At 38.3% G+C, this 20,114-nt stretch overlaps 1 protein-coding gene across 1 annotated transcript in view; it reads right to left on the reverse strand.

Annotated features, from left to right (window-relative positions):
• The window catches only part of LOC109062646 (regulating synaptic membrane exocytosis protein 2-like), a 145,124-nt gene that overhangs the window by 19,119 nt on the left and 105,891 nt on the right, over positions 1-20,114 (reverse strand). The window contains exons 31-32 of the mRNA XM_042745430.1: positions 18,725-18,905; positions 11,919-12,026 (exon numbers count right to left, since the gene is read on the reverse strand). Of these exons, the coding sequence (XP_042601364.1) occupies positions 11,919-12,026; positions 18,725-18,905 (289 nt within the window). The remainder of the gene's footprint in view (positions 1-11,918; positions 12,027-18,724; positions 18,906-20,114) is intronic.

Below are 20,114 nucleotides of genomic sequence, written 5' to 3' on the forward strand. Positions count from 1 at the left end.
AGGGACTGCTAAATGGAACGATCACACTAGTACAACGAACCGGGCTTTGGGGGTCAAACATGCTCTGGCATGTTTAAGATTGCCTAGTGTGAGCACACCCTAATTATTCCCCCGCATCCCGCAAAGTCTCTACCCGCCTATCAAGTGTTGTCCTGCACCGCACTCTCCTGCGATGGGTCCCGCGATCGTTCAGGTCTCTAATAGGAAGGTGCCTGTTATAATGTTATAATCGAGGCTCTGGACTCTAAGCATAACTTGTTTTTCTATAACAAACTATATATTATTTTCTATAAAAAATGTAATGTCCTGGCAGTGAAAATAGCTTGTTTTATATTTAATTTAATAACATTAATGTTATAAGTTGAGATTTAGGCTACAATAAATATTTTAACTGCTACTCTGTAAAAGGAACACTGCTGTAAAAAGCACCTTATTTATTTAAAGTGTTTGCAAACCAAATGTTATTACACTTTTGTTCATATAGCAGTTGTCACAGATCATGCCTCTGTGGCTCTCTCCAATCACCGGAGGGCACCATCACTCGAGTACTGAATCCTATGAACTTCATTTCCCATCGGCCCCATACTAATTACCTGCACAGGTGTTTCCCCTTAGCTCCCCTATGTAAACTGCTTCCGGACTCTTATACATTGCGAAGTCTTGTTTGCCCTGGCTAACATTTCCAAGCGTCTATCTATCCTGTTGTTTTCATGGTATCTGACCCTAGACTATTTATTTACTCCTGTTTGCTCGTCTGCCGCCTGCCCTGACCTCCGCCTGGTAACCGTTTATGATTCTGGACATTCTGTGACATTCCTGATGCTGGTGCTTGATATCTGCCTGTTTGACTTTCCGCTAATGCAAATGGATCTGAATGTCTTTGAACCTGCATCACAGAAGACTTCGCCAACACAGGATCCAGCAGCCATGTATTGTCTCACCGCCGAGATATCCCAAGCCTCAATGCTGGCCACTCACCATCAACAACTAATGAAGCTAACCTCGTTGACCGAGGAGTTGGTGAGATCTATGCAGGCACTCACCACACAGGCAGCCGCCTCAGTCCCTCCTGCTGCACCGCCGGTTCAGGCAGTTCCGAGTATGAGCCTGTCCCCTAGCAATCCTCATCTGTCTCTCCCCGTAAAATATGGTGGCTCATCTGCAAGATTTAAAGGATTCCTGTTGCAATGTTCCCTATTTATTAATCAGCAACCGCACCTCTATACTACAGAGGACAGCTGAGTATCGTTCATCTGCTCCCTTTTGACCGGAAGGGCTCTGGTTTGGGCAACTGCCCTATGGGAAGGGGGACGCTTGTCATTTCCCTCATATGACCGGTTTCTCCGCTAGTTCCGAGAAGTGTTTGAGCACCCAGCCTGAGGAAAGGAGCCTGGCGAGCTTCTACTTTCCCTACGCCATGGAGGATCCTCTGCTGCAGATTACACTCTTTCCTACCGCACTCTTGCAACACAAACAGGTTAGGACGCGGACCCGCTTAAATTACTCTATCGCAAGGGCCTCAGTGCAGATTTACAGGCGGAACTGGCATGTCGGGATGAGGAGAAGTCCCTGGATCAAATCATGAACCTTACCATTCGCATCGATAACCTGATGCGATCCCGGCGAGTTCCTCACACGGGCCATACTGCCGAAACTCTCTCTTCAAATCAGGAATCCGAACCCATGCAGATCGACTATGCTAGGCTCACACCCGAGGAAAGAGAGAGGAGATTACGTAACCGCTTGTGCCTATACTACGGACAATCCGGCCACATGAGGGCGACCTGTCCTAACAGACCGACATCCCGAGACTCAGCTGCTGTGAGTTCCAATCCTTGTTCCATGAAATCCTTTGAATTAGCAGTCACACTGAACTTTGGAAAGGAGTGTGTCAATTCTATAGCATTAATAGACTCAGGGGCTGCAGGAAATTTTATTGATCTGTCATTCGCTAAAGCTCATAATCTTTCTCTCCTTCCATGCAAATCCCGGGTGGCAGTGGCAGCGTTAGACGGATGCCCTTTGGGTGCCGGATGGATAAATTACATCACTCAAGAAATCACTCTCAGCATGAGCACACTGCACACCAAAATCATTCAGTTGTTCACCATTGAATCCCCATGACATCCCATAATCCTAGGTCTGCCCTGGCTGGAGAAGCACAACCCCACAATTTCATGGACTGATAAACAGATAATTCAATGGTCCAAGACCTGTCAACAGGAATGCCTGCATCCTCTCACTAGGATCACTCAGATCTCCTCCCGCACAAAGAATCCAGACCTCCTGAATGTACCTGCAGAGTACCATGATCTCGCTCTAGCCTTCAGTGAAAGAAAGGCCACTCAGCTTCCTCCTCACAGACCAAGTGACTGTGCGATCGATCTCATCCCGGGGGCCTCTCTCAACCTGAATCCGAAGCATGAAATCATACATCGAGGAACAACTCTCAAAGGGATTTGTTAGACCATCAACCTCCCCCGCTTCTGCAGGATTCTTCTTCATGAAAAAGAAAGACGGGGGTCTGCGTCCCTGTATCGATTATCACAGTCTTAACGATATCACGGTGAAGTATCGCTATCCCTTGCCATAAGTTCCAGCTGCTCTAGAACTAGATCTTCGCAATGCTTATTACCTGATTCGGATAAGGGAGGGGGACGAGTGGAAAACAGCCTTCTCAACCACCACCGGGCACTATGAATATCTTGTGATGCCGTTCGGGCTCGCCAACAGTCTCTCAGTATTCCAGGCGTTTGTAAATGAGGTATTTCGAGACATGCTAAACCAGAATCTCATTGTCTACATTGATGCTATTTTTATCTATTCTGAGACCTTTGAAGCCCACGTGCGGGATGTAAGAGCAGTACTTCAATGCCTCATTGACAACCAGTTATACACAAAGATTCAGAAGTGTGAGTTTCATCAAACACAAATCGCCTTCTTGGGCTACATTATCAGTGCAGAGGGGGTGACCATGGATAATGGGAAGGTGCAAGCAGTAGTTAACTGGCCACAGCCCACCAACGTAAAGGAATTACAATGTTTCGCTAACTTCTACAGACGTTTCATCCGAAACTTCAGCATCATGGCAGTGCCACTCACATCTCTACTGCAAAAGGGGAGACAGCATCTAAACTGGTGATCCGAAAGTGTTACCGCATTCAAACAACTCCAGGAGAAATTCACTACAGTTCCCATCCTGCACCATCCAGATCCTGAACAGGAATTCATTGTGGAGGTGGACGCCTCCAATCGATCGATCGCACAGTCACCTATGCTCTGTCTCGTCAGTTTGATCATTCTCCTAGTGCCCCCACGTCTGACCCAGTACTTCCTGCTACTCTCATTCTAGCCTTGGTGCAGTGGGATATCATGACCGAGATTTCGGCAGCACAGAGGAGGGACCATCACCGCCCGAATGCCCCCCAGACTGCACATATGTGCCATAGTTCACAAACAGGTTTTACAATGGGTGCATAATACTCCCAATGCGGGACATCCCAGGATCACCACCACCACCACTCACCTTGTTACGAACCATTTCTGGTGGCCCACACTCCAGGCGGATATGATCACCTTCGTGCACCAATGCACCACTTGCAATATTTCCAATTTGTCCCATAAAAAACAGCCGGATTGCTTCAGCCGTTGCCTCTGCCACAACGTCCATTGTCCCATATCGCAATTGACTTTGTCACAGACCTGCTCTCCTCCCAGAACTGCACTACCATTCTGAATGTGATCGATCGATTTTCTAAAGCTTGCAGATTCATTCCCTTGGCCAAACTACCCACAGCTTTGGAAACAGCGGAGGCTTTAATACAACAGGTCTTCCGATTTTATGGTTTACCTGAAGAACCTCCCGGGTTTGGCAGGCATTCTGTGGCCAGCTCAACATCAACATCAGTTTAACCTCCTGATATCACCCACAGGCTAACCGACAGGTTGAGAGACTCAATCAGGAACTCACACACTTTCTGCGCACCTATTGCCATCAGAACCAACATGACTGGAGCCATTTTCTCATGTGGGCCGAATATCCCCAGAATTCCATACGCAAACCCTCTACTGGCCTTACTCCATTCCAATGTGTACTAAGATATCAACCCCCTCTGTTTCCCTGGTCCAGGGAGCCTACAGATCTCCCGGCCGTGAATGCCTGGTTACAAAGTAGTGAGGAGACATGGAACACTGCTCACGTACACTTACAATGAGCAGTTCGAAGAGTCAGAGAACAGGCTGATCGTCATAGGAGAATGGGGACCCGAGTATGCTCCCGGTCAGTGGGTCCAGATCCAGAGATCTTCGTCTTTGACTTCCCAGCAAAAAGTTAAGTCCTAGGTACATGGGTCCTTTTAAATAACCCCTGTATCATATTGTCTAGCATTGCCAACTACTTATCTCATTTCTCCTACCTTTCATGTTTCCCTGCTCAAGCCTGCTGGTAGTCCGAAAGGAGAGAGGGACCAGGATGAGGTCGCAGAGGAGAGCTCCCCTCCCATCATAATCGATGGCAAGGAAGCCTATCGAGTTTGGGAGATTTTCGACTCAAGACGCCGAGGCAGGGAATTATAGTACTTAATCGACTGGGAGAGGTATGGTCCAGAGGAAAGATCCTTGGTGAGATCACAGGACATCCTGGATCCCGCACTCACCACTGAGTTTCATCGAAATCAACCTGAAAGGCCTGCCCCCAGACCCCATGGAAGACCTCAGCGTTGCACTGGTCCTCGTTTCAGGAGCCGCTTGCAGGGAGGGGGCTCTGTCACAGATCGCGCCTCTGTGACTCTCTCCGATCACCAGAGGGCACCATCACCCGAGTACTGAATCCTATGAACTTAATTTCCCATCGGCCCTGTACCTAGGTCTAATTACCTGCACAGGTGTTTCCCTTAGCTCCCCTATGTAAACTGCTTCCAGACTCTTACACATTGCAAAGTCTTGTTTTGCCCCAGCTAACATTTCCAAGCGTTTATCTATTCTGTTGTTTTCTTGGTATCTGACCCTAGACTGTTTATTGACTCCTGTTTGCTCATTTTTTTTAAACAAGGGTAATGGTATCACATGAGGTGTAAAGACTGTCCTGCTTGGTCTATTTTGAGTTCATCTGCCACAACAGACTGCTGTAAAAAATAAAAACTGCTCTAGCGTAAAGTCAGATTCTACACCATTCATTTAATCAATCAGCATTAACATTATTTGAACTGAAAAGGTTTACTTTAGCATTATCTTATAGAAAGGTCAGTATGTATAGAGACTAAGTATTTAAACACAGAGACACAGTTTGCAGAAAACTTATATAATGACCTATTTAGATGACATGATACAAGCTCTCGAGTCAAACACGGAGAAAATAATGAGACGGTGACTCATCAAACTCTCCTGAGAAAATATGAGAGGACGGCTTCAGGATACAGATATGAGATCTGATCCTGTGCCAGTGACCCGTCTGACTAATAGAAACCACAGATTACTGTTCAGTTGGTTTTCTGTGAATGACAAGGTTTTAGGTGATTTTTTTTCTATGTAGGTTTGTATTTACCATATAAAATACTATTGGTGGAAACTTTTGCAAAGACATCTCCACTGACACTGAGCTGAAACATTTGTACGGCTGTGACGAAAAAGATGAAACTGTTTCTATGACAACTGTATCTTCTAGCCTCATCTTTGCTCTGAATGTTAAAGTCTTCATCAGGCAGGATCACCTGACATTAAACACTGTAACACTTAGACACTGACTCAAATGTAAGTGTTATTTATTATTTTAAATATGCCTGTACAACCTGATATTGCTTGTGACATGGATATCAAAAGTTTTCAGTAAGTTCTATTATTGTAGCTGCACAAACAATTGTCTATAATTTTTTGTCTATAAACATTTTATCGACCTGTATAATGCCCTGTAAACTCCTACAGGCTCTTAATATCATTCACACAAACTGGAGTTTACTGGAGTATTGGATCTCTATGATGCTGACATGACCTGTGGCAGGAAAGGTGTGTGTTTTAAGTCTTGTCTGGCAAAACGGAAACGGTGGGTGGACAGAAGGACTCAGTCATCCCTTTTCACATGACAAAGGCTAATTTGTCTTTGATGAGCCACCTCCATTTAAACTTTTCTTGGCACTTAACCTCATGCTGCAGCAGCACAGTGTTTCTGTAAAAACACCAGAAAGCAATGAAGATGAGGAGCTATTTGGGTCAGAAGCTATGAGATAACATACACAGTAACAGACAGGAAATGACCTTGCTTGGCTTCGACAACAGCATCTGACTCTATGAATGAGATTCCCCATTATTAAGCCAACATGAATGACCAAGAAAGACATAAAATGTTTTCAAGAGCATGGCCGCTACTTTGAAATGATTGTAACCTAATATAAATGCGGACTGCGGTACTCAACATCTGTACAAGAGAGTCTCTGAGTGCTGGTTATGTAAAAACTCATGCTACTGCAGTTGCTAACTGCTAAAAAAAATTCCGTTAACGACATTAAAATTCTATTTTATCTTCTGTAGCGTTTTTAATGATCACAAACACTTCATCTATATTCAATTAGTGACCCACAAATGGCACTGAAAACTTATTGAAGTGGAAATCACTGGAAATGCTTGAGAACTGAAGCTTTTTTTCTTGGTTTTGCTCTAATTGGAGTGGAGACAGCAGCTGTTCATGCGACTCTCCCCAGGGTTACTGAGATGACTGTGATATTATGTAAGATACAATCTCTTTCGGGACAGTATGATGAATTATATGGCAGTGGAGAGAGGTGTCATCCACAAGAGTGAAATGACAGTGTCATTTCTTTTTTTAAAGTGCATTTTGATTTTGGTCAGATCAAGAATTATGCTTTCTGGTTTAAACCAGCTTTTGATTTTGTTGTCTAAAAGCAAACAATGCTTCCCATAGAAGTCCAAATAAAATTAATTAATTCAATAAAAATAAAAACAATTCATATATTAAATGAAATGTAATAAAAGTACAAATTATTATTATTTAATTTTTTATTTATCTATTTTTTTTTGTATTTTTGCTTAATTATACATACTTACTGGCTGCATTGAACTTATACATTTTTTATTATTTTTTCCTGTGTTTTTTTTAAGTACATAACAGAAAATATGATGCATAATTAAAAATGACATCACAATAAACATTAAGATCTTTCGAAGTTGTCTTTATAGCACGTAAACTAAATTATCGACTAACAAAATGTTTTTGGTGAAAATTAAATGAAAATTCTTCTTTTCATTCATTGTAGCTTATTTAGTTTTTGTTTATGCTGAAATTAAGCTGTATAAAGCCAAAAGATATTATTATTAGATCCCATTTACAGTTTTGCTGATTTTATCGTCCAATATGAGCCTGCCACAGATATATTGGCATTGGCGAATATGCCGCAAATCTGCCACCAACATTTTTTACAGAACATATAACGCAGATAAAATGCCTGAAATGGTGTAATCATGACTCAGAGTCAAGCGTTGACTTAATAATAAGGTGCTAAGTAGTTTGTGAAACTAAAACTTTAACTGTAAAGTTCAAGGGGTGGATGATTGTGATTTCCCTTTTTTTTGTTAGTTAGTGTGTAATGTTGCTGTTTGAGCATAAACAATATCTGCAAAGTTACAATGCTGAAAGTTCAATGCAAACGGAGATATTGTCTTTTAAATTTATGGCAGTTTGACATTTACAGTTACAGCTAGTAGGGACTACAATGAGTTACTTTCCGGGTTGGTGAAGTCACAAACCCTGATAAACCCCGCCCCAAGAACATGCAACAAATGGGGCAGGGCCAGGCTGCGCTGCTTCAGAGAATAGGAAGAGTTGTTGCCATGCCGTCAAAAGTAGTGGTGCACAAATAAATCTATTTATGTCTTCTGTATTATTCTGTCTTCTAACGATTCTAATGGATTCACAAGTTTTACAATCAATGTTCTAAAGCAGCGATTCTCAATACGAGAAACGTTAAACATGGATGAGCACGCGGTTGCCGTGGTAGCAAGCAATACTTGCTGGCAAACACTTCTTAATGTTACAAAAATGCTACAATGCAATCATGTATACTGCTGTATTACAGCTATAATCAGGATAAAACTGTATATTAGAAGCTAACATAAGAGATAGCAATTATATATAACAGCATAACATTTCTAGGCAGTTTAGCGAATCACAACACACTGGGCCAGCTGACCAATCAGAGCCCATTGCGTATTTCTGAGGAACGAGCTTCATAAAAGCAGGAAATCATCAGAGCGTTCACAAGAGAAGGGAAAGAGCAGTGTAGAATAAAGGTGAATTATGTTAAAAATGCGTTTCTTTAAAAACGAAGCATTAACACATGCTAGACTGCGCCCCATAAACACAATCAAGCCTAGAAAAAATGCAGTCAACCACCCCTTTAATAAACAATGACCCCATAAGTTTCCCTTTTCAATATAAGTCCAACATAACGTCAACCCACCGCGGTCAATACAATACAATTTATACAATACAATTTTATTTGTAAAGCAAATTTAAAACAACCGCAGTTAGCATAAGTGCTGGACACTGACATAATTTCAGACAAATTATAAACACATGAGTACAAAACACAAGTTAAACAGGTGAAAAACTCGAAAATTAAAATGCAGGATATAAAACTCTCAGGCTGGTTTAAAAGCCAATGAATAAAAATGAGTTTTGAGTCGTGATTTAAAAATGTCAAGGCTGGAAGCTACTCTGACACACATAGGCAGATCATTCCACAACCTAGGGGCCACGGTTGAAAATGCTCGATCTCCCCTATTTTTAAGTCGTGTTCTAGGGACAGATAAGAAAAGTTGGTCAGCAGACCTTAATGACCTCAGAAGAGTATGCGTCTTCAGTAGATCATCTATGTAAGCTGGGGCTTGACCATGAAGAGATTTAAAAACAAACAATAAAATCTTAAACTTTATTCTAAAACAAACTGGTAGCCAATGAAGAGAGGCAAGAACAGGCATTACATGCTCTCGTTTACGAGTTCCTGTAAGGAGTCGAGCGGCAGCATTCTGAACCATTTGCAATCTAGAGAGAGAGGCCTGGTTAACTCCTATATATAAAGCATTACAATAATCCAGGCGAGTGGTAATAAAAGCATGTATAACCCTCTCAAAATCCTTAAAGCAGTCAAGTGAGCCATCATCTGCGAACACCCGGTCAAGCCGGCCGCCACCTGGACTTTGTTGCACCTCTGTTTGTGAAGTTAACCCCATCCCTTAAAACTGCGATATCACACATGCTTATCACATTTCCTGAGTCAGCATTGTTTGTCAGTACAGTCAGTAATGTAGCAGGTTGAAAAGTTAGTATCTTTCTGCAGTCCAATAGATGGCAGAGTGGTGGTGGCTTGAATCTGTTGAATGGTGATTTAACGCTGCGTTGTCACTTAGTTGGTGAGACTCAATGCTATTAGGTAAATAAACAACAATGTCCCATCTTTTACTCTCACAATGAGCTTATCATACTCATTTGCTACATTAGTAGGGCCCTATGATTTGCATTGTGAAGTTAGCGCAGACGGATTCGCGGAATCCAGTCATAAAAATTGAATTTACTCTATAATGCAGAATTTCATGGAATTTGTCTTATTTTTGATGAAGAAATGAAAAAACAGATCAGTACATTTCAATCAAATCGCGATGTAGACTAGTGTCTGTGAATATTAAACTGCAAAAAGTCTATTTAAATACAAATCCTCATGTTCTGTGTGTTCATTTGATTACCAGAAACACAACATAGAACACAACATAGAATTTGTGTAAAAAAAATTAATTAATTAATAAATAATAGAAATGTTAATAATAAAGTTTATTGTTAAATTGTTAAATACTCTGCCTCCATTATGTATCTTTTTCATGTCATTATAAATGTTTGATCACCACATTTGAGTGATCATTGCATAAATATGTTTATGTATATTATTCTGTTTATATACTGTATTTTATATACAGTACCAGTCAAAAGTTTGGACACACGAATGGGAAGTGTGTCCAAAATTTGATTGGTACTGTACCACAAAGGATATCGGCTGATATATCGATATCAGACTTTTTTTACTCCTTAATATCAGTATCGGCATCGGCCCCCAAAAACCCATATCGGTTGGGCTCTAATTATTAAACTGACCTATATTAAGTTATATTTTAGCTTATGTCTACAGAAAGTATATTGCTTAAGTATGATCTTTATAATATAAACAATCTTTTTACTTTGTATGAATATTTTTGTAAAATAAATATATATTTAAATAATATTTATAATAATAAGTAATATTTTTCATTAATATTACATCAAAATTTAAGGTTTCAATCAAACCAAAATTTGTAATTTGCCTGTAACTAATTAAGAGATTTTCTTTGTATTTTTGTTTTGTTTGTCCAAAAAAACTTAAGCGTAAATAAAACTATTTCCTAGCCCTCCTCATTCCTGAACTCTTATTTCATGAGATTTCCATGGGAATACATCAGATATTTAGAGGCATGATCACACTAGCTGGAGGAAACTAAGTTAGAGGACATTAGCTGAAGGATGCTAGCTGGAGGACTGGGTTTATGAGATGCTTTGCATCTAACCTCTCAGGTTCCTCATCTTCTTCCTCTTGCTCTGGGATGACAGTAGCCCCTCCCACCTCCCCATCATGCCCCGCCCCCTGTGCACATGCTGTAGTGGCTTCCACCTGCTCTTCCACAGAGACAGTGCCCTCCTCTCCCTGACTCTGAAGAGCCTCAGCTCTGCTGCTACAGACGGATGAAAAAAAAAAAAAAAACACACACACACACACACACAAACCATGCCATGACACCATGAAAGGAAGCATGCAAGACAGAAAAGACACAGAAAAGACAGATATAAGCCTGGCAGACATGATATGAAGAAAAGAAAAGAAACTTAAAATAACAGTATGAAAATGTGAAAAATGAACTCTCTTTGTGAACAAGAGCTGTCATATACTGTGAGATTCTCTTTGAGATTTTCAGTGCTTCTGTTAAAGGGTGAATCTTTTATACCTAGTGAAAAACGTCCATATTTCAAAAATACTTTTTAGGCTATAAACACTTTTTGCATTGCAACATTCATGAAATGTAAGCTTTACTCCTCAAAATTATCATTCTCATTTATGCGATATGAAAATATTTAGAAATAAAATGTAATAATAAAATCAATTATTTATTTTTAAAGGAATTAATACTTTTATTCAGCAAGGATGTATTAAAGTAATCAAAAGAGACTTTTTTTAATTGTTACAGAAATTCTATTTCAAATAAATGCTGTTCTTATTAACCTATTCATCAAATAATTAGGAAAAAATAAAAATCAGCCTCAACAAAAAATACGAAGCAGCATAACGGTTTTCAACACTGAAGCAAATTAGCATATTATAATGATTTCTGAAGATCATGTGACACTGAGGACTGGAGTAACGATGCTGAAAATTCAGGTTTTGATCACAGGAATATATTACATTTTAAAATATATTACAATAGAAAATAAACTGCAATAATATTTCCAAGTAGTATTGTATTACTGTATCAAATAAATGCAGCTTTCATGAGCATTAGTGAGTTCTTTCAAAAACATTAGTAAATCTTGCCTTACCAAACTATACTGCATTACAATAAAAAGAATTGATATGTAATTATGAACTGATATTTGTTTCCCTTTTGTTTTGAAGGTTGGACATTTCTTCCTGAGATTCACCTATACAAGTTTGTTCAAAACCATGTGATGTGGTCTGAGTCATTGGTAAACACACTCTTGGCAAGTTCAGAGGTTCGGATCACTTCACAAGCAGGCAGAGCCGAACCTGAACTCAGCAGAAGCACAGTGAGTGTGTTCCTGACTGCAGACACATCCACAGCTATCAGGGTCAGGGGGGTTACTGTGCACTTACCTGATCTTGCGGCTCGCTCGCACCCTTTCTGACTGGACAGACATGTAGCTCGTGCTGCTAAGCCGAGATGCGCTCGACATAGCGGACACGTCGCTTACATCACTGTCACTGTGCACTTACCTGATCTTGTAGAGAGACTGTCTGTGCCCACGCTGTGAGCATTTTTCCCGATTAAAAAAAGATTTTTAAACAGTCTTTGTTGAACAACATTACAAAATTTGATTTGAAGCAAAAAAGTAACGGAAAATTGGACCAAAAGATAGAGTGTGAAGTTTGTGAAATATAAAACAAAATATCAAATTAAATTAGCTTATTATACATATAGAAACAACATATTACAAACTATGCATACGAATACAAATATTAAAGTGCTCTGAGAGCATATGGCGGCTGATGCGATTATGTAATTTCAGAAAACAATGTGAACAGATGGATTCAACAAAAGCATATACAATCAATTAACAACCCCAGAGCTCATAAGAGGTCTGCCTGTAAAGGTTTACTAGTTATGATTAAAAATCTATTTCCCTATGGAGAAAATGAGTGAAGTTTTTAATTCTGGAACTGGAATGCTGCACTCTATGATGTTAGCATGCTGCTAAACTTACAATAATACACTAATAAGCAAACCAATAGACTTTAGTCAGGGTACTGCTACATTGAATTTCTGAATTATATATCGGTATGTTTCTGGTCAGGAGTTCCTGACTTCATCAGCCATCTGTGATGCCACCTTATATTTTATGTTTGTCAGACCTTATTTCCAGTGGAAAGTGTGCGAAATGTAGTCTAGGTAGTCAGCTCTTAGGTTTTAAAACAGAACCAATAATTAAAATGTTTATAAAAGTCACAAATGATGTCATATTCCAGAACACAGACCAGATTTGATATAACTTATACAATTAATCAAAAGAGAACAGAGGACAGGAAGCAGATCAGCTGTTGTATGACGACAGGATTCTCAGCGCTAATCTTCTCTTATAGTAAACTCAACACGGATGCTATATTTCAGCAGTGTATCAGGAACACAGGTCTGACAGATGCTTGACGCTTTATGTAACCGTGAGAAACAGCTTCTGTAAGGACCTAAGCAGGCACAACATGATGAAGCAACAAACAGTAAATCCTTAATACTAATCTAAAGAGTTTTTGTTCTCACTAACTGCAACTAAACACTGCACAATGAGCCATTTTAGTGGTCGCTTGGGTTTTATTTGTGTCGTGCTGCACTGAGAAGCTCCGCCCACTGCAAAATCTCATTGGTCCAAAACTCATTTAACATGATGTGGCCACAAAAAGTACTTGGGTACTGTTCAGTGTCTTATTTAAGTTACTTGACTATTAAATGTTTTAATTAATTTATTATTTAATTAACGTGATGAGAAACCCTTTCACAATGTTTAGATTTTTGTTTAGTTTTTTGGGGATGTTTATTTTTTTAATTAGTTTTTGATTTATTTGTTTTAATATAATAAAGTGTTCTTTGTAATATTGTAAAATGTAATTACAGTTTAAAATAACTGTTTTCTATTGTAATATATTGTAAAATGTAATTTATTATTGTGATGTTAAGCTGAATTTTTCAGCATCATTAAATATTCTAATATGCTGATTTGCTGCTCAGGAAACATGATTATCATCATCAATGTTGAAATTATTTGTAGGAAATATCATTTTTGTTCAGGGTTTTTTTTTTATTTTGAAAAAAAACTGCATTTTCAATGTTGAAATTATTTGTAGGAAATATAAAACTGCATTTATATAAATAGAAGTATTTTGTAACATTATAAATGTCTTTACTGTAACTTTTAATCAATGTTATGCATTTTTTATTAATATAAGTATTTTTAATGGTAGTGTATCACAGGTTGTAAATTGCAGACTTTAAAATAATAGATATACCATTTAAAATGAAAAGTAATTGTCAAATGTAGTCAAATGTTAGTGAATTGTGTTAATGTTATTCTGTACACACTGATTGAACACTAGTGTGAACGTGAGATAAACGGACTTCAAACATCCACTAGATATTACCAAAACATCAGTTTATTAAAAATGTTTGCACAAATTGCTAATCTTTTGCATCCAAATATCTTTTGGACCCACTGGATCCATTTTGCTTTGAGAGGAACTTCTCATTGCACCTGGTTGGGACACAGTGTAACGATGGGGAAACTTTATATCAGCTGAAGAGTTCATTCCGGACTGCCAGCTATTCTCAACCACTCCACTGGTGACAAAGACCAAACGACTGGCATCGGACATGTTTGTAAATGTGCTTAAAATATCAAGGGAGTTAAGCAGGAAATTATCCATTGGCTGAGACTTCTCTCCGAATGAAGTCACCATGGAGAAAAGCTCCTCTATTCCCAAATACTGAGGAAACTACTACCGCTTTACTGTAGAAGGACACAAAACACTGAGGAAATAATCTCAAGCAATAAGAGAAAGAAACATACCCTTGATGGATCCTTCAAAGTGCCTGTGTGGAAAGACAAACAAGGGTTAGATGAAACTAATCACACAAAAGCACAGCATGTGACACAGCATTGTTGCACATCAGCAAACTTTAAAGCAACACACGGCTGACAGAAACTATATGGACAACATTTTTTAATTGTATCTGATCCAGTCAACCCAAATAACCAGAAAGAAAACATAATGCCATTAACCGGCAGAATGAAAATTGATTTGAGCGGTTATTCAAAGTAACTTCTGTTTTAAGAACACGTTTGATCAGCAGATTGAACAGCCGTCATTGATTCTGCAAGACTAAAGAAGAGATTGCATCTTTAAATCTTGTACTGTATGTCTGCCAGGCATTTCCTTTGTCAACTTTTAAGAGTACACTTGCAAATACTGTACTGTAGATAAGCTCAAATCTAACACACATGAGCTCCTAATGCAGCAAAAAGCCCCAGTTCCCCAAGGAAACTGATTGAGAAAAAAAAAAAGCTTTTGAACTTTTATCACACATATTCAACTCATCAACCAACACAGGAAACGCTCATATTTCAATACTTGGTTTTAACACTGATATAGTGGTAAATCATTGAATTCCACATGTTCCACATGATAACGTTAATGCAATGAATTACAACCAATCTAATCGATTTCTGTCTGGAAGATACAATATGATATCCTAATTCTGTGAATCACTGAAAAGACCAGACTAACTCTTTGGATGCTGGTCTTCGATATGTGATGCTGGTGTCTCCACTCCACCAACTTAACTAGCAAAACTCGATCCTGGTTATGCAAGTTAACCAGCCAAGCTAGTTGAGAACTGGTTTTTATCTGAAATATGATACTGCTGACTCTTATACAGTAAGCTTAGTTATGGAAATCCATAAACATCTGAACAGGGTGTGAACTCTCAGTAAAAAAAAAAAAAAAAGGTACAAAAATGTGTACCTTTAGGAGGACAACAGCTTGTCACTGGGAAGGGTTGCCAGGATTGCACAACGAAACCTGCCCAATTGCTACTCAAAACTAGCCCATAACTAGCCCAATCGCATTTTGAGGGGGGTCAGCCATTAGGAATTGCATTCCAGAGGCTAAAATACAAGTTTTTATTTTTAATTCACATTTTAGGGGCTAAATATTGTTGACATGAAAAACAACTCCCGGCAACAGTGTTAAAGTAGCCCAATTCTGCAGAAAAACCGTGGACTTGGCAACACTGTCACTGGGCCAGTAACCTTAAAGCCCCAAAGTATACATTGTTTTTGTACATGTACACTAGAGAATGCGTACAGTCAAATGTGTAGCCTTTCAAAGTGTACTCCACTTGATAGTGTGCACAAACTCAGGCAGTCGACACATACGCTCTGGAGAGCTTCGTCTTTGTCCTTGCGTCTGCGCTATTTTTCTCCAGAATACATGACTGATGAAAATGTTGTTGTACTCTTTTAAAATAAAGTTGCATCTGTCTCATAACCCCCTCACAAAGCACTCGTCTGTCTGCTGTTGTTGCAGTCTCCGCAATGTTGTTGCTGTTCCATCTCTTTAGTTTCATTTTCTACTGTGAAACAGCGGCCCGGGCCAATGCTGCCACCTTGTGGAACAACTGATTTGTGCAAAACACACTTAATGTGCATGTGGAAACTGCTCATACAAAGTAAATCGGGTGGTGCATGTACTATTCTAGTAAAAAAAAAAAAATTGGCAAAGTATGCTTTGTTTTTAGGAGTATGCAAGCATCTGCGTACAGTGTGCGTGACACAAATTTCAACACCAGAATAGTATGTGTGTACTGTAAGCACAGCATCAGATTTTTGTAACCGCACATACTTTATACGCACAGTTCGCACATGCCCATTGAGTTTGTTTTGCAACAACTACACCCACATTAACAAGCACTTGTGTGAGGGGGTTGTGGGAAAGATACAACTTTAAGCTAAAAGAGTAAAACGACATTTTTAATGATCATAACCTCTGGAGAAAAATAGCGCAGACACTGGACAAAGATGAAGCTTTCAACTGCTTGCATTCACGTACACCTGAAATGGAGTATACTTAGGCCTAAATTTGCGTTACATGCAGTGTACACAGACCCTTGCGTATACGTAAAAATATGTAAAAAAGGTAGTAATGTGTACTCTAATAGTATTATTATGTACCCTTTAGTGGTTAAAAAGATGTCCTTTTGAAGAAACTGCCACGGTGATAAGCTGCTGCACCCCTCAAAGTACTTTTTTTTTTCTATTTTTTTCTTCAAGTGCGCAGTTAAAACTTTATACAAGCTGGTGTATACAAAAGGCCAGAAAGTAAAAAAAAATTTAAAAAAAAATTTAAGTCTCACCACTGATTTTACTGTAGTAAAAATACATTAATATTGTGAAATATTATTGCAATTTAAAACAACTGTTTTCTTTTTTTTTTCTTTTTTTAGGATTCTTTGATGAATGTTAAGTTCAAAAGAACAGTATTTAAATAAAACCGAAGTAGTTTATAACAATGTGAAAGTATTTATTGTCACTCTTGATCAATTTAATGCATCCTTGCTTAATAAAAGTATGAATTTCTTTTAAAGAAACTGACCTCAAACTCTTGAATGTTTGTGTAGTGTTTTAAACTCTTTTAGCAATTCTACCCATCATATACACCACTTATTTCAGCACACACACACGCACGCACGCACGCACGCACGCACGCGCACACACACACACACACACACACACACACACACACACACACATGTCTCCAATGGTTGTTTTGAAGAGCTTTATGTTGGTGTCACACAAACTCGATCTGTATACAATACCTGCATCTTCATTCTCTGACACTGTTGACTCTGACACTACAGCTGATGTGTGGATGAGAGGAAAACAAGACAGTTTAGACAGACACACATTGTGATGATGGACACACACTCTCACGCACAAACAGAGTTTAGATGAATTTCATTCAGAAACTCATCACTCATAACATGCAGAAACAAATGTATAACAGACCTGAGAAATCCAACACACACACAAAAAACCCTCTATAAAAGATGTAAATACTTGCATACTTTGAGCAAAGGTTAATAAAATACATAAATCTCATACACACACTACAGACAGACCACCATTGCTAGCCTATTTTCCCCACTACATACTACAAGCATTGCTACAATTCACAAAGCATTAATAATCACTCACATGCTATTGTCTCAATTTAGCTCTCATTTAAAGTTTCAGTTGAAAAGCAAAATCTTATAAAATGACATTTACAACAAAAAGGCCATTATCAGTTCAGTAGCTTTCCAAAATCCCACAAGCCTCCAGTTTTCCTATTTTTGTGCTGTAAATGTAATGATTCATGTAGTTTATTCTATTGCTCTGCTTTTCATATTTACTTCAATTGTAAGTAATAATAATTCCAGAAACGAAAACTTACATGTTTGTGTATCATAAGGTATCAGTGAGAACTGTTTGACTCAGCATCAATAAAAGTGTGTTAATTACTTCATCATGTAAATGACTATGAATGTGGCCTTACTTCTACCTCAAGTTGCTAGGGATGCCAAAGAAAAATTAGCAGTTCAATTTGATGTCTCTAGTTGAACCTTCAGAAGGTTCAGTCTTAACAAAAAACACAGCAGCAACAAGAGCAGAGAGAGCAGAAAGTCCCTTAGAAGCACACTAGGATTGATCTACTCTACTAAGGGCTGATGAAGAGCACAGGTTGTGCCATACCAGGAGCTTTCTTCTGCTGGTCCTCCCATGTCACCTCTGAAGTTACAACACAAGGAGAAACAATCAATGCTCCTGCTTAACAAAACTGTTAAATAGATGTGCGTAGTACAGGCCTGCAGAGTGCACACACTGTATAAGGCACATTTAAGCATGTTCAATTTACAGTTTTGCACAATTTACCCTTATAGTGTTAAGAAGTTTTTTTTTTTCTCTAAAAAAAAAATAAAATAAAAAAATCACTTGCACTAATTAATTAAAAAGTAAATTTTTTTTAGTAATTTATTAGTAGTATTCTATTTATTTTGTATATATTTTATTTATACATAGCTTAGCTTTAGCTAAAACATAGCTTTAGTTATGAAAGTGAAGCTGATTTTTTTAGGTCTGTTTTTGTTAGTGCTATTGAGCCATCTACAGGTGAATGAAGATATTCAGTTTACACATGAGTACAGTGGCTTAAAAAACATAATAATAACCAATTATTCTTAATTAAATTAATATTAAATCCCACATAACTAGAACAATAGCACAGCTTGGTGTGAAACCAGAATTTCTAAACATTTTCAATAACGAAATAGCTTAATATCTTAATAGCTTCACCAACACAATCATAGCATACTATACTATATATCTGATGACAACCGTACAAACGGTAAGTACTGCAAATTTATACAATATATACTTGTACTAAATCTATCCAGCACAAACACACAGTATAACATCACGGAGAGATTCACACGCTCACACACACACTTGCCTTTCCTCCCATTGACAGGTGGGGGAGCTACAGACTTTTCCTGGGATTCTATGTGGGAAACGGCACACACATAAACAGAGGGTGAGTCGAATGATCAGTGTGTAACCAAGTTAACACACACACACACACACACACACACATGCTCAAGAGAAGTTACCAACAATATTAAAATAAAGTAAAAAATAAATAAATAATAATAATTAAATAAATATTGCTGTAAGCTAAATAAATGATGTAAACAAACAGGCACTCAGACTATGTTCAGAACAGCATACTGTTTTTGTGCAGTGAGCAGTTTTCAAGCATACTACTGACTGTATTATTGAAATAATTGCAGGCAGTATACAGAGCATAGGGCCCTATGATTTTTGCAATGCAGAAAATGAATACAGAATCACAGAATCTATAATATACATTGGAATTTTGCAGAATGTCACAGCAAAGTTTGGATTAGTAAATTAAAAGTAGGGCTGTACAGTTGAAATCACGATATGGACTAAAATCTGTGAATATTAAACAGCGAAAGACTGTCATTTAAATATGAAGTGTGCATGTTCTGCTTGTCTCTGTCTAATACACATACTGAAGCGTGAATTACGAATTTATGAATTCAACTGATTACCACAGTTTTTGACAATAAATTAGAATAAAAAAGTTAAACCATTTAAAAAAAAAATTAAATGCAATTTAAAGAAAAAACAACAAAAACATTTCATTGGGCACTATTACTCTTACATTTTTAAAGCTGCAGTCCGTAACTTTTGGTGCTCTAGCGGTTAATGAACAGAACTGGAGCTACTTCTCTCTGTTTATGTCTATGACGAATCAGGCAGGTACTGGGCTCCTCCGCAGTGGTTCCACCAGGACCAGTATGAAATAGTCTGATTATAAACACTTATTATATGTGTACTGTATCATGATGTACTCGCTTATTATATAAACACAAAAAGGTTATGGACTGCAGCTTTAAATAGATTTTTCAAGTTTTATGAATTCAACTGATTAACATGTCTTGATAATTCATATTAAATTGAACAATTAAAACATAATCCAGAAAAAAAAAAGAGTATGCTGTGCAGTATGCAGGATACTAGTATTCATAATGCCCTAAGTGTATACTGTACAGTACGCATTAAGCAGTACACTAGTATCTGTAAGGCCCTAAGTGTATACAGTGCAGTATGCATTAAGCAGTACACTAGTATCTGTTAGGCCCTAAGTGTATACTGTACAGTACGCATTAAGCAGTACACTAGT

Source organism: Cyprinus carpio, chromosome B19, assembly GCF_018340385.1.
Source record: "Cyprinus carpio isolate SPL01 chromosome B19, ASM1834038v1, whole genome shotgun sequence".
In the NCBI taxonomy this organism is placed as follows: domain Eukaryota; kingdom Metazoa; phylum Chordata; class Actinopteri; order Cypriniformes; family Cyprinidae; genus Cyprinus; species Cyprinus carpio.